General features: G+C 33.5%; 1 protein-coding gene across 1 annotated transcript; it reads right to left on the bottom strand.

Moving 5' to 3' along the window:
* Positions 1-4,980: 4,980 nt before the first annotated feature.
* On the bottom strand, positions 4,981-5,996 carry LOC111288860 (uncharacterized protein At3g17950). The gene is made up of 2 exons (XM_022879822.2): positions 5,746-5,996; positions 4,981-5,649 (listed from the first exon to the last, which is right to left on the bottom strand). The coding sequence occupies exons 1-2, from the start codon at positions 5,827-5,829 to the stop codon at positions 5,131-5,133; spliced, it is 603 nt and encodes a 200-aa protein (XP_022735557.2). The 5' UTR covers positions 5,830-5,996; the 3' UTR covers positions 4,981-5,130.
* Between the last annotated feature and the right edge of the window lie 13,946 nt (positions 5,997-19,942).

The following is a 19,942-nucleotide window of genomic DNA, read 5'->3' as shown; positions in this document are numbered from 1 at the left end:
ATCATGTGGTAATTCAGTTTGTTGACTAAACTGGTGTAACTCTTCTCGAGACTAAAAAACTCCAATAGCAAATATCATCATTAGTCCACTTGTTTTACTAACCACTTTCAACTTAGCAAACTGCTTACTTATAGCCATATGTACCTGAACAACGTTTATTCCTTATAGTTTATACTAGTCATTGCTATAATAAATTGTATGGTCAGTAAGAAAAAATCTCATAAAATAGGCTCTAGTGTCTAGAGCCATTGCACCCCAAGTACTGCTTCATAGCCCATTAAAGGTAGCATAAAAAAATCAGCATGCTAAACTAGGCCTTGAACCTCCCAAGTTAATGCTTTATATACATCATGAGTTAATAATTTGTTACCATTAGCTACAATGACACTGATTCCAGCAATCTTCTGAGTGTTACATCCCGATTTCTTAATCAATAATTGATCAATGAAATTATAGGTACTTTCAGAGTTAACCAAGAACACTACTGATTGGTTCTTGATTCGACCATATAATCTCATGGTCGTATGATCTTCAACTCCAATTAAAGCATGTAAAAAGATGATATGCCTATTCTGTGATTCATAGTTTTCCTCTCTAATCTTCTTCAAATTGTCTACACAATCACAAAAATCCTCAGTATCATTATTATTGTCTTTCCTTTCTTCAGTAAACATCTAGTACAATCGAGCCTTAACACACCTGTGGCTTAGTGTAAACTTAATCCCACACCACATACAAAGTCCTTTCTTTCTCCTGTCATCTTTTTCCTCCCAAGTTGGTATTTTGATAACATTGGATTTTATTAAAGTTGACTCAGGTTTACTGGTTGTGGGTTTGTAGGTATTTATGGGATTGGTTGATTTAGTAGGCTGGTTGTAATTTAAGAAAGGGTTTTTTGGGGTTGGTAACAGTGGGGATAATGTAGTTTTAGAGGTATAAGGATTATTATGGGATATAGGAGGAGTTGTTATAGGATTCTTGTAAGGTATATAAGGTTTTTTGGGCACATTGTATATTAGGGACTCCATCTGTTTGGCTAACTGGTAAGCATGGCTTAAGGATTTAGGATAAAACATTCTAATAGGCTTAGAAATTTTAGGCTTCAAATTTTTCAAAAATATACTGAAAGCATTGTCAGCAAAAATGGAGAGTAAATTTAATAAACTCTCAAACTCCTCATAAAATTCATCAACAGTATTGTGTTGCTTCAACACCACTATTTCTAACATAGGATCAAAGAACTTAGTTTTTGCAAATCTAGTCTTCATATCAGTAACATAAGTGAGCTAGCTTGCCTCTTAAAGACTTCCTTGATTCTTCATGAACCTCTGATGCCATTGTAAAGCTCATCCCTCTAAATGCATCATCACAGCCTCACTTTCTCATTTTCTCGAGTTCGATCAGCTTTAAAAAATTGTTCGATCTTCAACAACCATTCTTTGAAATCGTCTCCATCAAATTTTAGGCATTCCAACTTAGAGTACTTGGTTGGTACCCTTGCAACTTCTCTGTTTTAGCGAAAAGGGGTCTATGAATAATAACCCCACTACCTTTCACATCACCTAGATAGATTTCTATTTCCTAGCTAATGGTGTTGTTGAATCTCCTATCTCAAATTTTTGAAGTGAGCTTTGCCTATTGTTCATGATCTTTTCAAACATGCCACACATTTCTTCTGCAAAGGAATCAATCTTATGATTAAGTTACTTGATAAAGGTGTCAAATTTGGCCTCTACCCTCACTAGCTCCTTTTGTATCTGGCCCATGTCTTTTTGCAACCTAGTTGTCGTACCCTCTGTCATTGCCAAGAACTGAGGCTCTGATACCAAGAATGATGCTGCTCAATCAAACCATTGTCAGCTCAACTCTTTTATGAAAACTCAAATTTTTAGTCGCTAAAATTTTAGAAATAGAGGTAAAGAGGGAAGGAAGAAGAGAGATAGGGAAAAATTCTAGAATATAGGAAATGGGTGTAAAATTGTATTTCCTCCTATAACCACCTCTTTTTGTAATAGTTCTGTAATCATTGTTACACCAATTGTCAATTTTTTAACAAAATAACTAACATGCTGACTCATATATACTAATTGTAAAAAATATATAATGACTAACATGGCCTTCTTTTTCAATTCAACTTGTAACATAGTGATGACTCTCTATTTTGATTTTAAAATTTATCTAAGTAGTCGATTCTTGGTTCTACACATTGCCACAATGTCCTAAGATGATTTTTGGACAATAATAGTAAGGATTTTGAGTTCAGATCTACGAAAATCTCACTAATCTAAGTTGAAAAAAAATTAAGGTTCAAAAGCTTCAAAAGGTATATTTTTAGTTTTTCGGCATGGCGGGAACAATTAACAATAATAAACAATGGCAACACTGATGAAAAATCATCAGATTTTTGGTTTGACCACCAAGATCTGATTCTTTGATGTTTTCGTTAAGTGCTTTTAGAGAGAAGTTGGAGAAATCAAAAGTAGAGAAAACGAAAGAGAAAATAAGGGATTTTTTTATTTTTAGGGGAATTATATGGCAATTGTAAAAAATACCCCATTTTGCCCTTTAAAAAGGTTGGATCCTAATTGTGAATAGTGTGACCTGCTCTTGTATCTATTGTTGACTTACCCATTTGTACTAAATTCCTTTTTTTTTATATAAATAAATGGGATATTGTTCTTATGATGAAATTTTAAAGACCAGATTGATTTTTTTAGAAATTTTTAAGTGAGAGATTTTATTAAATGTATTTCACAATAAGAAAAAATTTTAAATAAAAATTTCAATTGACAATTACTTTCAAGTAAAGAAAACAAAAATAAAATTTAACTTTCCCATGAAATTCTTAAACGCAAATCTGAAGACAAAATTTTTAAAATCACAAATAGTTGATTTTATAAAAAATTTCTAAATGAAAAAATATTTCTAAATTTACTTAAATAGTGAAAGATTTGAATATATTTTCAATAAAATAAAAAACATAAAAAATAAAAATAAATAAATTAGAAATAAAACAAACTTTTTCATAAAACATATAACCTTTTTTACGATGAAGTCTCTTGAAGAAATCGAATAGAATTTTCTAATACTCTTAATGTGAAAGAAATTTTTAAAAATTTTTTCAAAAAATGGGAAAAATCTAAAATTCTTTTTAATACTTTAAATAATAAAATATCCTTTAATATAAGATTAATTGGTACCTTTTTGGATCGATGTTGTAGGATATAAATTTTTTTTCATGCATAATTGTAATGTCAAATCTAATTTTGTTTAGTAGATAAGAACTATTCTTTTTAAAAAATCTTAGATAAATTTTAAAAAAAATTTTTAAAATAAATTCAATTAAATGACTAATTATTTTAAATTAAAATGATTAATCATAATTTTATTATTTTGTGTCCGACGATCAAATTCTTGAACTCACAGTGTCATAACGTTGCAGGAAGTGTTTGCAATAAGATGCTGGTCTAAGGAAGAGGAGGTTGAATTACAAATAAATATTGCTCTCACATGTAGGCAGATACGGAAAGAGAGGTGTGATGCAATTTTTCATGATAATAAGGAGCTGGGGGTGGTTGCAGTAAGGAAGTTGAAGCCGAGTCAGTGTTGATGGCAGAAGCTTTGGCTACGAGAGAATGGGTTAATTTGGCAAGGGAATTAGGAGCATTAAAGGTTGTGTTAATGACAGACTCAAAGGAAGTGGGGACATTGGAAGATAAGACCAATAATAGAAGATATCCAGAAAAGAAGAGATTGGTTTGAAGGAATTCATTACTTGTGTAAGTAGGAAAGCCAATATGGCAGCAGACAGGGTGGCTAATACCAAATTGGGTGTTAGTAACCCATCCTTGCTGGTCTTCATCCTTGACAAAGATGGGCTACCAGCGTCCCCCAGCTATAGTTAGTTTTTCATTTTAGCTTGTTAGTCCTGACTTTGTACACTGATTCTACTCTCATTATGGTCTGATGGCGTTTTTTAACTTAAGGATAAGTATGTAATATGTGTGAGATGAAATACAATTTTCTTTTTTTTTTTGGCAATAAAATATATTTAAAGTTAAACCATCCACACACACAATGTGATTTGCATTTAAGATCAATGGTTGAGCGATACAATATCTTATTAATTATTTCATATATATTTAAATTAAATTAACTTTCATATTAAAATTATTATTTATTAATTTCTTTTATTTTTTATTTAATTTTATACATTATAATTTAAGAGAAATTAAATCATATTATTCTCTATTTATTGTATCATGAATCATTATTCACAAAATGTAAATTAAAAAAAAAAATTTGCTTTTTAACTTTCTCAACAAAATCTCAAGTCTTCAATCAGATACCAAAATATATATATATATATATTTTAATTGAACTGTTCTTATCTTTTTATATCTTTATGATTATTCTAATTTTTTTTTGTTTAATAAAACTTCGAATAACCTATATTAATTTTTCAAAAAAATTTTTCTTGAAACACATATATTTGACATATATAATATAACGTGAATATAAAAGTCAAACAATCTAAAAATAAAAAAAAAAGAATATATCCATATTAAATACATATTTATTTTTGACATTTACTCATGAATCCATCCAAATAGCATAACAAATAAAAATATAATTTTAATTGATTCCATTCAAATCGAATATCAAAATTCATCATTTCTTAAATCTAGAGTTTTAGAACTTTTTACTTATCACTGATCCAATACCTATGCAATAGATGAGGTCTTTTTAACTTTACCATTCAAATCTAAAACGCTGATTTCATCGACGGTGTATGGAATTTTTTTTCTTTTTACTATTACGTGACAAAGAAAATTCAAAGTTCGCAAAAGATACCAGTTCGTTGTGAAATTTTCTTTTTTTTTCCTTTTCAAGAAAATTACTGTAAAGCAGAAAATGTCAAGTCCTATTCTTTATTATACCATGCATATATAAAAAAAAAAAATTAATCAAGGACCCAGATGCCAAATTAATGCTTTTTTTAGAAGATAAAATTAAATTAGTAATGGACAAAGCGATGGATTAGATAGATTGTATTTGCAAACTAATAAAGCAATTTTAAAAAAATAGTAATAAAAAATGAAAGGCGATGAAAGGAGTCAAAAGTACTCTTTATCCAACGCCACCGCTACAGATCCCCGTGAGCGACACCGGGAATCTACAAAGAGCCCCAGCCGTTGATGTCTCTTCATCATTATCATCACCTGCAGCAGAAGGAGGAGGCAACACCCTCCCATCAGCAAACAACGTCCGTCCATTCATCGCTTCCTGATGCTCATCATGCGGCGTCCCCATCACCCCCTCAAGCTCCGCCGCGGCTCCGTAAAACGCTCCATCCCCAAACCTCCTCTCCACCTCCAGAAACTCTCCAAGAGAAGCCGGCTTAGCGTCCCCGTCCCTGCATAGTTGCCACCACTTCCTTCGCCGCCGCCCAAGTCGCTCCACCCCGAAGGCAGCCGTTGTCAGAGCTCTCCTTTTCTTGTGTTTGGAACCCATCGAAGATGAGCCGGCGTTTGTAGGTTGCGTCTGGCGGTGGTGCTGGGAAGGAGCTCGAAAAGTAATAGCAGGAAAACTCACTCCCATTAAAGTACCCAATGTGGTGCTTCTATCATGGAAAAAGGAACCTGTCGACTTTATTTAAAAACAAAAAAACAAAAAGTAGAAAAAAATTGCATGACGGAGAGATTAAATTGAAAACAGATGAAAGTAAGGGAAAATAAAACTTACCTCAGTGTCAAGATCGGAGGAGGAAACGGAGGAGATGGTTGGGGAGGAGGGTGGGGGTAGCAAATCGGAGGCTGGATCTAGCATGTTTTAGTTATTATTCTTTTTTATGGTATGGGTATGGGTATGGGTATGGCTAAATGGAGTTTAAAAACAGCGGGAGAACAAAGGAGAGACGGTAATAGATAAAGTGTTGCTTTTAGTTTAGGATTGTGTTCGAAATCATTATTGTTGGCTTGCCTTTGTTGCCTTTGTCGCCTTTGTCGCCTTTGTCCGCCAATCTTACGCCTTTTTCTCCTTTTTTTTTCTTATATTTTTATACTTTATATTTTTTTTATTTTTCCTAAATGATATAAATGAAGATCTATTAAGCTCTTTAAGAGTTGTTCATTAGCCGAGTTTGGATCGTAATCAATGTTTAATATTAATAATTTATATATTTATTCAAATTTCGTTTGATTTGATTTTTTGAATTTTAAAATTTTTTTAAATTTAATTTAAATTAAAAAAACAAATATCAAATTCGTCTATTAAATTTAATTTATATAATAAAAAATTAAAAAAAAATTTTTTAAATATAAAATATAAAAAAAAATTTACATATATATACTTATAGGATTATAATATTTTAATTATATATATTTTATTCAGATCGAGTTGGGTCGGGTTCGGACTTTAATTTTTATTTCTAAAACTTGATCTAAAATTTAGACAAACCTAAAAATTATATCCAAATTCATTTAATAGAATTCGATCCTTGAACAAATCTAAACTTTTTGATAAATATATATTATTTATATATAGTTAATATTAGGAATAATTTTTAAATTATAGTAAAATTTTTAATATGATTTTTTACTTTAAAAATTTTGCGTGACATTTAAATTATATGTTAATTAATATAGTATTCACCCTTAATATGATTAGTTTCAAATAATAATATGTAGTAGATAAACAACATTTTAATTATCGTATTAATTAATATATTTATAATTTAAATATCACATTAAAAATTTTTAAATTTCAAATATCATATTAAATATGTTATTTTAATTTAAGGATTATTCGTAATATTATTATGTATATTTATGAAAGCTCCACAAAACATTTAAATTTCATATTCAAGTTTTATAATAAATGAATTTTATCTAATTTTGTGTTGAATTATTATTATTATTATTATTATTATTATTATATTATTATTATTATTATTTTGTACATGTGATACTAATTACGCAATGGGAGGTAATTTTCTTGCATTTCATAAAATTCATTCTTTCCATATCAAGATTGAAACTCGAAACTTTCAAGATGAAGATTTAAAGCTTTAGTGAGGAAAAATATGCACGTACATAGATGTTTTGAGTTTGTTTGTTTCATTCACTAATAATTTCTTATATAAGACTTAATAGTTGATTTATGATAGTAATTTTTACTTATAATTTCATTAAAAATTAATAATAGTTTATTTAAAGTAAATCAACATTTTGAAATTTTATGAAATTCATTTTCTTTTTTTTGGAATGCAAAATTTGTTAATTTTAAAGATGAAAAATCCTTTAGCCCCAAAAGACCATGAAAATTTATCATGTACCATAAACTTTATATGAAACATATTTTTCATATAAATGAACTATATTTTCTTTTGTTCCAAAACAATTACGAGTAAACGCATGTCTCTACTTTTTTCTTATTTAGTTGAATTTTTTTTTTATGATTTAGCCCATTGTAGATTCTGATACATTCTTTAAAATATTTCATTATGCGTAATACAAATGTAATGGCACAAAGTTTAAAAAAATAAAAATGAAAGTTATAAATTTAGGAAATAACAATAAATTGAAATTTTGTTTTTTAGTTTGTATAAATGATTTGGCTCTACTTATTAACTCACTTTATACACATAGGCATGATATTCAAATTAAATAAATTCTTGAATTTTACTTAAAAATAAAAAATTATTATTATCTACTGTTACCTGAAATTAAATTATAAATTCTTAATATTTTTTGAAATTATAACCATTAAATTTGAAAATAAAAAAAAAAATTGAGTCCAATAATGAAGCTAACAAGGACTAATCCATATATGTTCTCTTTGCTTTGTTGGTAGTAAAAAAAAATATTTTTTAGACAATAATATTTTAAGGACATGTTTGATGTATAAGATGAAGGATAATATAGGATGATAATTAAATTATATCATATTTGACTTTTATCTAAAAAAAGGATAAAATTGTAAAGATGATTAATCATTAAAGGATAAGATTAAAAGGAGGATTAATCATTCTCTTAATATAGAATGATTCAATCTTCTCAAAGTAGAAATAATTATTTTTAATCCATAGGATTAACTTATATATCCTATTATATCTTTAAAAATTACATCAATAATTTAACTTGTATAACTTTTAAAGAAAGATAATTTTGACAAATAAATAAAATTATTGTATCCTAATCCTTACATATATCAAATACAAAATATGATAACATATTTAATTTAATGTTATTTATAATATAATTTTATCTTATCTTATCATAATTATCATAACGTTTAGATCCGAGGATCTATCACTAGACATTGACTTTAGGGAGTCGCCACCAATCTTTTTTATCTAGGTGCGATTGGTCACCTAAGGAATCTGTCTCTTCAGGGAACACCTAAAATTAAGGGTCCCTAAAAGAATAGGTTCAGGTCTACTAACCAGAACAAGGTTCGAGAGTTCGGTTACGTGTGAGGAAGGTTATAGCACCCTTACAACGTCCATCAAAAGATGGTACCAGCTGAAATTTGTGTTATCCAATGAGCTTTAAAATTTTACCAAGTAATTAATTATTGGAAATTTTTCTCAATTGACTCTAATACTTTTAGCAGAAAATTGAGAAAATTTTCTCACCTCAAGAGTATGCAAGAAAAACTACTGTTTCACTTACAAAGGCTCCGTCGTCGGATTAATTAAAGAAAAATAAAAATCAAATCAAAATAGAAAGGAAGGAGAGGATGATTGTTCTTGTGTAGGAAAAATTGATACTTTCAACTTTTCTCCAAAAATATTTTTTTGGAAATTTACTTTTAAGGAAAATTGATACTTTCAACTTTTCCCTAAAAATATTTTTTTGAAATTTATTTTTAAGAAAAATTGATATTTTCAACTTTTTCCCAAAAATATTTTTTGAAAATTTATTTCTAAGGAAAATTGATACTTTCAACTTTTCCCTAAAAATATTTTTTTGAAATTTATTTTTAAGGAAAATTGATACTTTCAACTTTTCCCCAAAAAATATTTTTTGGAAATTTATTTCTAAAGAAAATTGATACTTTCAACTTTTCCTCAAAAATATTTTTTTGATTTTTATTTAAAGAATATAAAACAAAATAAAAGTAAATAAAGAAGAAAAAAAATAAAAAAAAGTAAAACAAAAATAAAAATAAGATAAAGATAAAAATATTAAATAAATCTAATCTAATAAATAAAAAAAATAGAAAAAAACAAATAAACAAATAAATGAAAATAAAAAAAAAGAAAAAAAAACCTGGAGCGCTCGGATCGCGGCTCGGCTCAGCTCGACTCAAGGAAGAGAAAACGGCTCAAAGGGCGGCTTGGGAAGCTCGGCTCGGCTCGGCTTGGCTCAGAGGGGGGCAGGCACGCGCGGGTCAGAAGCGGGTCGACGCTCGGGTCGGGTCGGATTTCGACAAAACGCGCGGATCCTGTGGTTACTTAAGGCCAAAACGACGTCGTTTTGAGAGGATATAAAAGACACTTCCCTCTGTTTTTCGGCAAAACGCTCCTCCCCTCTCTCTCTCTTTTTCCTTTTTCCTCTCCCTTCTCTTTAAAGGGCCTGAAGAACACCGGTGAAATTTTCGTCGGATTTTGGAAAAAGTCATCGAAATTTGGAAAATTTGTCGGAGGTTCGCCGGAAGTTTACCGAAAGATCACTGGTTTCTGGGATTGTTCGTCGGGAACTGAGCAGGTCGTCGGAAACTTCAAGGTTCACCGGAATTGTTGTCGAAAAATTCAAATATCGTCGAAATTTTCGTCGAAATTTGGAAATTTCCCAAAAATTTTTAGAAAATTTTTTCGCCAAAAATTTCTAAAAAATTATTTTCGATCCCTACAGCTATCCTAACTCTTCTCAACCTTCTTTAGCCTTCAAAAACTCTTCTATACACCTCAAATTCAGTAGCTTTGCTCACTATTTTCTTTTTGTGTCCTCTTCATCTGTTCCAGGAGGTGCCTTTTATAGGGGTTGATCAGGAGTTCCTGATCAATCCCAATTCCTCCTTGGACGGAGATTCAATCTTTGAATCCAATTCGACTCTTCTGATTGAATTCCCCTCCACAGTGGGATTCTTCAACTTTTAATCTTAGCCCTCCAAAATAAAAATCAAAATAAAAAAAATAATAGATAATTAGAAAAGATAAAACAAAAGATATTATAGTATAAAAAAATAAAAAAATAATATCTGATAATCGGGAAAAAATAAGATAAAATTGACAGATAATTTAAAAAATAATAATAACAAATAAAATAAGATAAACCCAAAAATATATTACAAAACAAAAATAAAAAAAAAAAAAATAATATAATAATAAATATATAACTATATAAATAAAATACATATAAATCTAATCTAATAAATAAATAAATATATACATATATTAATACATAATAATAATAATAAATAAAATACATAAAATACAAAAGAAAGAGAAAAAATAATAATAATACAGGATAAAATTGAATTGGGCCTTACCCATTTGGGTCAAGCCCAATTGATCTGGGCCTGGACCCAATTGGGTGTCTACAGCTGCCCCTCTTTGCACATTTTCTGTGAAACAGAAATTGCGTAAAGACGTAAATACCCAATCAAGACTCAACTCAACATTGTTATTTTTTGTTTTTTTGTTTTTGTTTTTTTATTTTTTTGTTTTTTTGTTTTTTTGTTTTTTTTTTGTTTTTGACCAAAGCTGCTCTAAACAGAGGCTCAACGACTTTGAAAAGTAAATTGCTCCTCTAAACAGAGGCACCACAACTTTTGAAAGTAAATTGCTCCTCTAAATAGAGGCAACGGAATTTTGGAAAATAAATTGCTCCTCTAAACAGAGGCTCCACGACTTTGGAAAATAAATTAAATTGCTCCTCTAAATAGAGGTACCACGACTTTGGAAAGTAAATTGCTCCTCTAAACAGAGGCACCACGACTTTGAAAAATAAATTGCTCCTCTAAACAGAGGCACCACGACTTTGGAAAATAAATTGCTCCTCTAAACAGAGGTACCACGACTTTGGAAAAGTAAATTGCTCCTCTAAACAGAGGCACCACAACTTTGGGAAAGTAAATTGCTCCTCTAAACAGAGGCAACGAAACTTTAAAAAGTAAATTGCTCCTTGACAATCATGTCCAAAGGAGTTGAAAGTTGTGTTTGAAGGAATTTCAGGAGATTATGCCCAAAGGTCTTATAAATCAATCCTGATACCAAAAGACATCCTATTTCAAGGATTAGGAACTTACCTGACAAGTTTTTTTTCAAATTTGCAAAATATCTTCATATCTGTCTCTCTATGTGGGATGTTGGAACACCCCTGCTTCTTGAATTTATACATTATACTTTCCTGAAAGTAGTGTATGCTATGCAAATGCATATGAATTTCAATGCATGCTATGCAAATGTTGGTCAATTAATTCTTGTTCAATGTATGGTACTCAAGTTTCTCAAGCTTTTTTCTTAGGCATCAAGCCCTTCTATTCTTCAGAGATCCAATTACACTGTTCTTCTAAGATTGAACCAGTGTAGCTCTCAATTGTCTCTTCCATTCAAAAAATCTCTTCCCAGATTCAATGTCCTAATTAGGAGCTGAACATCTCGATTCTACCTTTTTCACTTTTGACTTATTCAATGTAATGTAAAGATCTTTTTATGTTGTTATTCATTCATCAATCATTATTTCAAACTCAAAAAGTGAGAATGCATTTGCACATTTCTTCCATGATGGGGTATTCAGAAGAAAGGGATATGAATGGTAGGGAAACAAGTCATCAGAAAAAGGCACAAAGAATGAAATAAAATGTTTCTTTATTAGCAAATGTTGGCAAACTTTGGCCAAGAAAGAATTACAGGGATAGGTATGGGGACAAAGCCTAAAATGAACAATCAGATAATCATGATAACACATCTCAAAGTTTTTTTTTGAAAACCCAACCCTCTGATGTATTCAACAACTTAGAACTCTTTCGAATTTGCTAGTCTCCATATTAGTGGACTTTCAGTTTCGATGCTGTATTCTCTTTATCTAAACCGCCTTTTCAAGTTTTTAACTTAGACAAACCTCCTATGACTCAAACCGCCCTTTTAGGGTTTTTGCCTTGAGTCTTCATTTTTCAATCACTTTTTCATTTTTTTTCATTTTTTGTTTTTTTTTTCATCATTTTTCATTTTTTCTCTTTTTTTTTAATTTTTTTTCAAGCATAGTACTTCTTCACAGCATCAGAATTTATAGGATGAGGTAAATCATTTCCATCCATCTCGGTCAGTATCAACGCTCCACCCGAAAAGGCCCGTTTCACCACATACGGCCCTTCTCAATTCGGAGTCCATTTTTCTCTACTATCGTGTTGGATTGAGAGAATTCTTTTCAAAACCAACTCTCCTTCTCGAAAGCAACGAGGTCGAGTCTTCTTATCATGAGCCCTCATCATTCTTCTTTGGTATAGCTGACCATGGCACAGTGCAGTCAATCTCTTTTCTTCTATGAAATTTAACTGCTTATAACATTCTCGAATCCATTCAGCTTATTTCAACTCAACTTCTTTTAAGACTCTCAAAGAGGGGATCTCTACTTCCACTAGTAGTACAACTTTCATCCCATAAACCAAAGAAAATGAGGTTACCCCAGTAGAGGTATGAAACTGACGTTCGATATGCATGTAATGCGAATGGCAACTTCTCATGCCAATCTTTGTAAGTCTCGATCACTTTTTCCAAAATCTTCTTTATGTTCTTATTGGCTGCCTCAATTGCCTCATTCATTTTCGGACGGTATGATGCCGAGTTATGATGCTTGATCTTATATTGAGCACATATTTCTTGCATCATCTTGCTATTTAAATTCTTGGCATTGTCTGAAATGATTCTCTTCGGAAGTCCATATCTACAGATGATCTCTTTCTTTATGAACTTGCAAACCATGGAGTGTGTCACATTTGCATATGAAGCTGCTTCTACCCATTTTGTGAAGTAATCTATCATCACAAAAATCAATCTGTGCCTGTTAGAAGCCTTTGGGGTGATTGGACCAATAACATCCATACCCCACATTGAAAATGGCCATGGTGGTGCCATAACATGTAAAGCAGACAGTGAAGCATGAATCTTATCAGCATATATCTGGCATTTATGGCATTTACGAGCATAGTCAATGCAATCATTCTCTATCGTCAACTAGTAATATCCCGTTCTCATAATCTATCTTGTCATCATATGTCCACTAGTATGTGCCCCACATATTCTATCGTGCACCTCTTCAATGATTTTTTTTGCTTCAGTCTCATTTACACACCTCAATAGTACTTGATCCTTGCTTCTTTTGTAAAGGATATCCCCATCCAGGAAAAAGCTCATAGCCAATCTTCGGATGACCCTTTTATCATTTTCTGTTGCTTGAACTGGATATTGCTGATCCTTGACATACTGTAAGATGTCATAATACCAGGGTCTTTCATCTTCTTCCCCTTCTACATTAGAACAATACGGTGGTATATCCTTAACATCTAACTTGATGGGCTGAATGTCGATATTATCATTAATTCGAATCATTGCAGCCAGAGTAGCCAATGCATCAGCAATCACATTCTCTTCCCGGGGTAAGTGATCAAACTGGACATTTTCAAATTGTTTCATCAACTCTAGAATATACTTATGATATGGAATGAGTTTTGAGTCTCTCGTCTCCCATTCTCTTTTTAAATGATATATGACTAAAGCTGAGTCTCTAAACACTTTCAGTACTTTCACTCTTCTATCTATAGCAGCTTGCAGGCCCATGACACATGCCTCATACTCAATGATATTATTTGTGCAATTAAAATTTAACCTCACCGTTACAAGATAGTATTGTTCTTCTGGAGAAATCAGAATTGCCCCAATTCCATGCCCCAAGGCGTTAGCAGCTCCATCAAAGTACATTCTCCAACATTTATGCTCCTCTTCCTCCAGTTGAGAAATACATTAGGTCTTCATCAGGGAATTCTAGCTTCATCGGCTCATACTCTTCAGTAGCACGATTTGTAAGAAATTCTGTTATAGCGCCCCCTTTTATTGCTTTTTGGCTCACGTATATGATATCGTATTTCGAGAGCATTACTTACCATCTAGCGATTCTCCCAGACAAAGAAGGCTTCTCGAAGATATACTTAATGGGATCCAGTTTCGCTATGAGCCACGTAGTATGGTAGAGCATGTACTGTCTGAATCTTTTGGCGGTCCACGCTAATGCACAACACATTTTCTCCAATGAAAAATACTTGGATTCATACTCCGTGAACTTTTTACTCAGATAGTAAATAGCTTTCTCTTTTCGACTAGCCTCGTCTTGCTGCCCCAGCACACATCCCATCAAATTTTCACATACAGTTAGGTACAAAATTAAAGGTTTTCCTAGAACAGGTGGCACTAATACTGGAGGGTTCGATAAATATTGCTTAATTTTATCAAACGCCTCTTGACATTCTTTATTCCATTTCCCAGGATTATCTTCACGGAGAAGCTTAAAGATAGGATCACATTTGTAGGTAAGCTAAGAGATGAACCGAGAAATGTAGTTCAATCTCCCCAGAAAACCTCGAACTTCTTTTGGTGTGCTAGGATGTGACAAATTTTGGATGGCCCGTATCTTATCGGGATCAACTTCAATTCCTCTTTCACTGACTACGAAGCCTAGCAACTTCTCTGACTTTACCCCAAAGGTGCACTTGGCTGGGTTTAATTTTAGCTGAAATTTTTTCAACCTCTCAAATAACTTTCTGAGGCTGGTGACATGATCTTCATCCCCACAAGACTTTGCAATCATATCATCTACATACACTTCGATCTCTTTGTGCATCATGTCATGAAAGAGTGTTACCACGGCCCTTTGATATGTTGCTCCAGCATTCTTTAACCCAAAAGGCATGACTTTGTAGCAGAAAGTTCCCCACATGGTCACAAAAGTAATATTTTCCATATCATCTGCAACCATCTTTATCTGATTATACCCAAAAAAACCATCCATAAAAGAAAAAATCGAATGCTTAGCCGTGTTATCTACCAATATGTCGATATGAGGTAAAGAAAAGTTATCCTTTGGGCTAGCCTTATTCAAGTCCTGATAGTCCACACATATTCGTACTTTTCCATCTTTTTTAGGAACTGGGACTATATTGGCTACCCATTCTGGGTACTTAGCCACTTGTAGAAAACCTGCATCAAATTGTTTCTTCACCTCCTCTTTAATCTTTAGTAGCATTTCGGGCTTCATCCGTCTCAGTTTCTGCTGAACTGGCTTACATTCTGGCTTTAAGGGCAATTTATGCTGCACTATCTCTGTGCTCAACCCTGGTATATCCTGATAAGACCAAGCGAATATATCTATAAATTCTTGAAGTAGGTCTGCCAATCGTTACCTATCTTCAGCTGAAAGTGAAGTGCCTACTCTGACCTCTTTCTTATTTTTTTCATTTCCTAGATTCACTAAGTCCACTATCTCTTGATGAGGCTCAATTGGCTTATTTTCTTGTTCAATCATCCTCATTAGGTTCGGAGGCATAACATATTCTTCAAAATTCTCTTCATTGTCAAGTTAATCATTATTAATCAAATTCTCAAGGCTAACCTCTTGATTGTTATCATGATTATCTTCATGTTCATTTAAAGACCTGAAATTGAATGAAATGGGATATGTTGGCAAGATGTGCTTGGAAAGATGGAAATAATGAAGGCATAAGAAGAAATGAATGAAAACGCATCCTTTTTATTTTTTATTAAAAATAATAAATGATGAATGACCCAAACAAAAAAAGATCACCCCATAGCCTTGGGCAAAAGCTATTGAGATGTTACAATTACATTGTGTCAAAATCAAAATTCAAAGGCATTTTGATGGCACTCCAATTGTTCAACTCATAATCTGGTGGACAAAGGTGAACCCATTCCTCTTGATTAACTCTCACTTCATCTTCAACAGCATTAATGGCTAACTGGGTAAAATCATCTTCCATACTTTTCCTTGCATCTGGGTTCATGAATCTTCCAGGTCTGAAGGTTTCATATAAATGTGGGATAAACATCAATCTTGGTGTCTTTCTTGATGGCCTTCTTTTAACTTCCCACTCTGCCATCTCATAGCCTAGGCCCACCCTGTCGTTATTGTCCGTTATTGTCGGAGGTTCTTTAATTCCTTGTAAATTTTTGCCTAGCTCAAGTCCTGGATACTAGCCTTTGTTGATGATTTGGCTCACCACTATCTTTAAAAAATACTGACTTTGAAATCCTTCACCTACAGTATTGACCAATTCAAAAGACCGATAGGAGCATTCCAATGCTTCTTCAGTAGCCTCTACATATGGAGTGTTCAATGGTTGAGTCACCAGCATGTCTTCCTCTCCAACTACTACTACCAATTGACCTTCTACATTGAACTTGATCTTTTAATGCAAAGTAGAGGGCACAGCTCCTGCCATATGAATCCATGGCCTTCATAACAGACAGCTATAGGATGGAAAGATATCCATCACTTGGAATTTTATATTGAAGGTGCATGGCCCAATTTGTAAAAGCATTTCAATATCCCCCAAGACTTCTTTTCTGGTCCCATCAAAGGCTCTCACAATCATTTGACTATCCCTCATATGAGAATAATCAATGGGTAGCCTTGCCAAAGTTGACATAGGCATGACGTTGATAGCAGAGCCATTATCAATAAGGACCTTGGCTATGATATGGCTCTTACACTTGACTGTGATATGCAGAGCCTTGGCATTTCTTTTTTCCTCCAAAGAAATCTCATCATCACTGAATGAAATGTGATTTGGCATAACTAGATTTCCAGCCAAGTGGTTCACATATTCAACAGACACGTTATGTGCCACGTATGCCTGATTTAACACTTTCAACAAGGCATTTCAGTGTGGCTCTGAGTTCAGCAACAGTGATAATAATGAGATTCGAGCTGGTATTTTATTCAACTGTTTTACAACTGAATACTCACTATGTTTTACTAGCTTCAAGAATTCACAAACCTTCCTTTCTGATACTGGCTTTGGCTGATCTTCTGCAGGCTCTACCTCTGGATTATTTCATCTTTCTCCTTCTTTAACCTTCTTCCTTCTAGCTTTATCTAGCATTTCTGGGGTGTAACATCTCCCACTTCGAGTAATGCCTCCTACACCAGTAATATTAGAAGCATCAATTTTGGAGACCTCTTTTTTCTGTCCCTGAACTACAGTGTCACAGCTATATCTCTAGGGTACAGCTTTATCATCTTTATATGGGAAAAGAGTTGGGACTTTAAAAGTTACTGGCCTGGGGAGGAGTTTGTCTATGACTGACTTTGGTTTGTTCCCACACTGAATTGTCACTGGTTTAGGAAACAACTTTTTAGGCCTATCAGTCACGCACACCTCAGTATTTTTTAAGCCTTTTTTTTTCATAGACCTTCATCTAATATGAATCCAAGAGTTTTTGCACCTCTTGGTGAAACAGCTCACAAGTCTCAATGGAATGGCCCATTGCCCCACTATGATACTTACAACTGGTGCCAGCTATATATGTTCCATGATAGCTGTGTGGGCTTATCAATTGTATCATGTCTGCTCTTCGTAAAGTATCGAACAGTTGGCCGAGAGGTGTCTTAATATCTGCCACTTTCTTCTTCACCTGGCGCTCCTGTTCTTCACCTATAGCATTCACATTATGATTTGGTAAAGGATTGCCACTAACATTTGGCGCAGTTATCCCTCCAGTGTCAAAGCAAATCATCCCATCCTTGATCAACCGTTGCACTTTGTGTTTCAGGGTAGTGCAATTTTTGGTAGAGTGACCAGCAATCCCATAATGGTAGTCACAGTGGGCGGTGGGATCATACCACTTGGGGTAAGGTGGTTTGAGGGGTTCCAATTTACCTGGAGCAATCAAATGATTTTTGTAGAGCTCCTTGTATAATTTCGTATAGGTCATGAGAATAGGGTCAAAAATAGGTCTCCCACGAGTGGTTCGTTGCTCCCGTGAGCCACCAACAGGGTTAGTTGGGCGATTTTGTGGTCTTGGGGTAGGTTGAATGTTAGGACTGTACATGATGTTTTGGGGTCTATGAGAGGTTTGATATGTTTGGGGGTATGATGGTTGTGTAAATGGTTGATATGGGTGAAATGAAGTATTATTTACAGCAGGGTGATATGGCAGATATTCTGGTGGGTGGTAGGGTGAATAACCTCTAACTTGCTATTTATCAAAGCTCACAGCCTGAGCATCAGTCTCTTTTTTCTTCGGGATTTTTTTGCTAGATGTTTCATTTCCCTCTAGCTTGCCATTCTTAATGGCACTCTCAATGATCTCTCCGGAGATTACCATATCAGTAAAATTCTTTGTTGCATTCCCTATCATCTTTTCATAATAGGGAGGTTTTAGAGTGCTAACAAACAGCACTGTAGTTTCTTTCTCTGTCAGAAGAGGTTGTACCTGAGAAGCAATATCCCTCCACCTCTGAGCATACTCTTTAAAAGACTCGTTTGACTTTTTTTTCAAATTCTGCAAAGACAAACGATCTGGGGCCAAATCGATGATATGTCGATATTGACTGATAAAGTCATGTGCCATATCGCTCCAAGAGCGAATGCGAGTCCTGTCTAGCTGAACATACCATCTGGTGGCAAAGTCAGTAAGACTATCTTAAAAAACATGCATCAAGAGTTTTTCATCATGTGCATGAGCTGCCATCTTTCTGCAATATATGGTGATGTGGGTTTTGGGACACTTTGTACCGTCATATTTTTTAAATTTCGATACTTTAAACTTATGAGGGATAACCACATCAGGAACTAGGCAGAGCCCAGCAGCGTCAACTGACCCATAAAAGCTAAATCCTTCCACAGCCCTTAGCCTTTGCTCTAGCATGCTAATCTTGGAACTTTCCTAAGCTTCCACTCTTATCTTTTCCTTCTCCTTCTCTTTTAAATCATTTAGATCAGAAATTGGTTCTGCTGCCTTTTCAGTGAAGACAGGATTTATATAGCTATTATACTGCCCAGGGTTGAAAGCTGATGGCATTCCAGGATATGTTGGACATGCGAAGTGTTGTGACGGGACCTCTTGGGTAGACTGGGCTTGAGGTGGGCCAAAACTTGAAGGGTACAAAGGGTCAACCACTTCTTGTTGGCTTGTACTTTCTTCAACTGTTTTTCCTTTATTCATGTTATTAAGAGCTTCCAGAATCTTGCTTAGCTTACCCTCAATCTTCTCCTAGGCTTTTTCTATCTTTTTAAATCTTTGGGAATTTTTTTGCTTCATTTGCCTTACTCTGAATCTTGTGTTGAATCAATGGGCAGGGTTTTTGCTAGACGGAGCTATCCTGGAACCTTGAGTACCATATCTTAGAATCAGTAAATTGGCATGATCATCACATGGTTATTTTGTAAGTGTAATGAATGAGAATGCAATGAATGAGAATGTAATGAATGAGAAATGCATGTATACAAAGAACATTTGCCTCAAAACGGTATTCAACTAAAAAATTTTCATTTATTCCAAAAAACTTTGATCTACATTGAGTTTATCATCCTAGAATTATAACCATAAAATTGTTTGATCTGTTCATACTGGGCCTTGGCTTCTTCTATGAAGTGCAAGAGATGTTGTCCATGTTTCCTACTGGGGCCACCACTTGTTTTAATGCCTCTGCCTCTTTCACCATCTCTCTCGCCTTACACACCCCTTTATGGATTTGGGTTGTTAGGTGCTCAATGTATTCCTGCCTTCCTAGGTTTTCTCTTTTACCACACCAGACTTGGTATGATAATTCTCTATATTCTCTGACCAATGCAGCGATGTGGTCTCCTTGTTCTTTCAACCTTTGACTTAGCCCGCTCAAATAACTGTTTAGCATGTTAATTTCTGCCTGTGCTTCGGTACTTTCTTCTTCCAATTCTGCATACTCTTGCTTCAGTCTTG

Source organism: Durio zibethinus, chromosome 17 (genome assembly GCF_047325235.1).
Source record: "Durio zibethinus cultivar Kanyao isolate XHJ-2024 chromosome 17, ASM4732523v1, whole genome shotgun sequence".
Taxonomy (NCBI): Eukaryota; Viridiplantae; Streptophyta; class Magnoliopsida; order Malvales; family Malvaceae; genus Durio; species Durio zibethinus.
The sequence above is the reverse complement of the archived record's forward strand: the minus strand, read 5'-3'. Positions and strand labels throughout refer to the sequence as shown.

Excerpts from the sequence above, each read along its gene's own strand:
- LOC111288860 (XM_022879822.2), bottom strand. The coding sequence starts at position 5,829 with ATGCTAGATCCAGCCTCCGATTTGCTACCCCCACCCTCCTCCCCAACC. Across the intron at positions 5,650-5,745 it reads CCTCCGATCTTGACACTGAG|TCGACAGGTTCCTTTTTCCA; the intron begins GTAAGTTTTATT and ends TTTTAAATAAAG.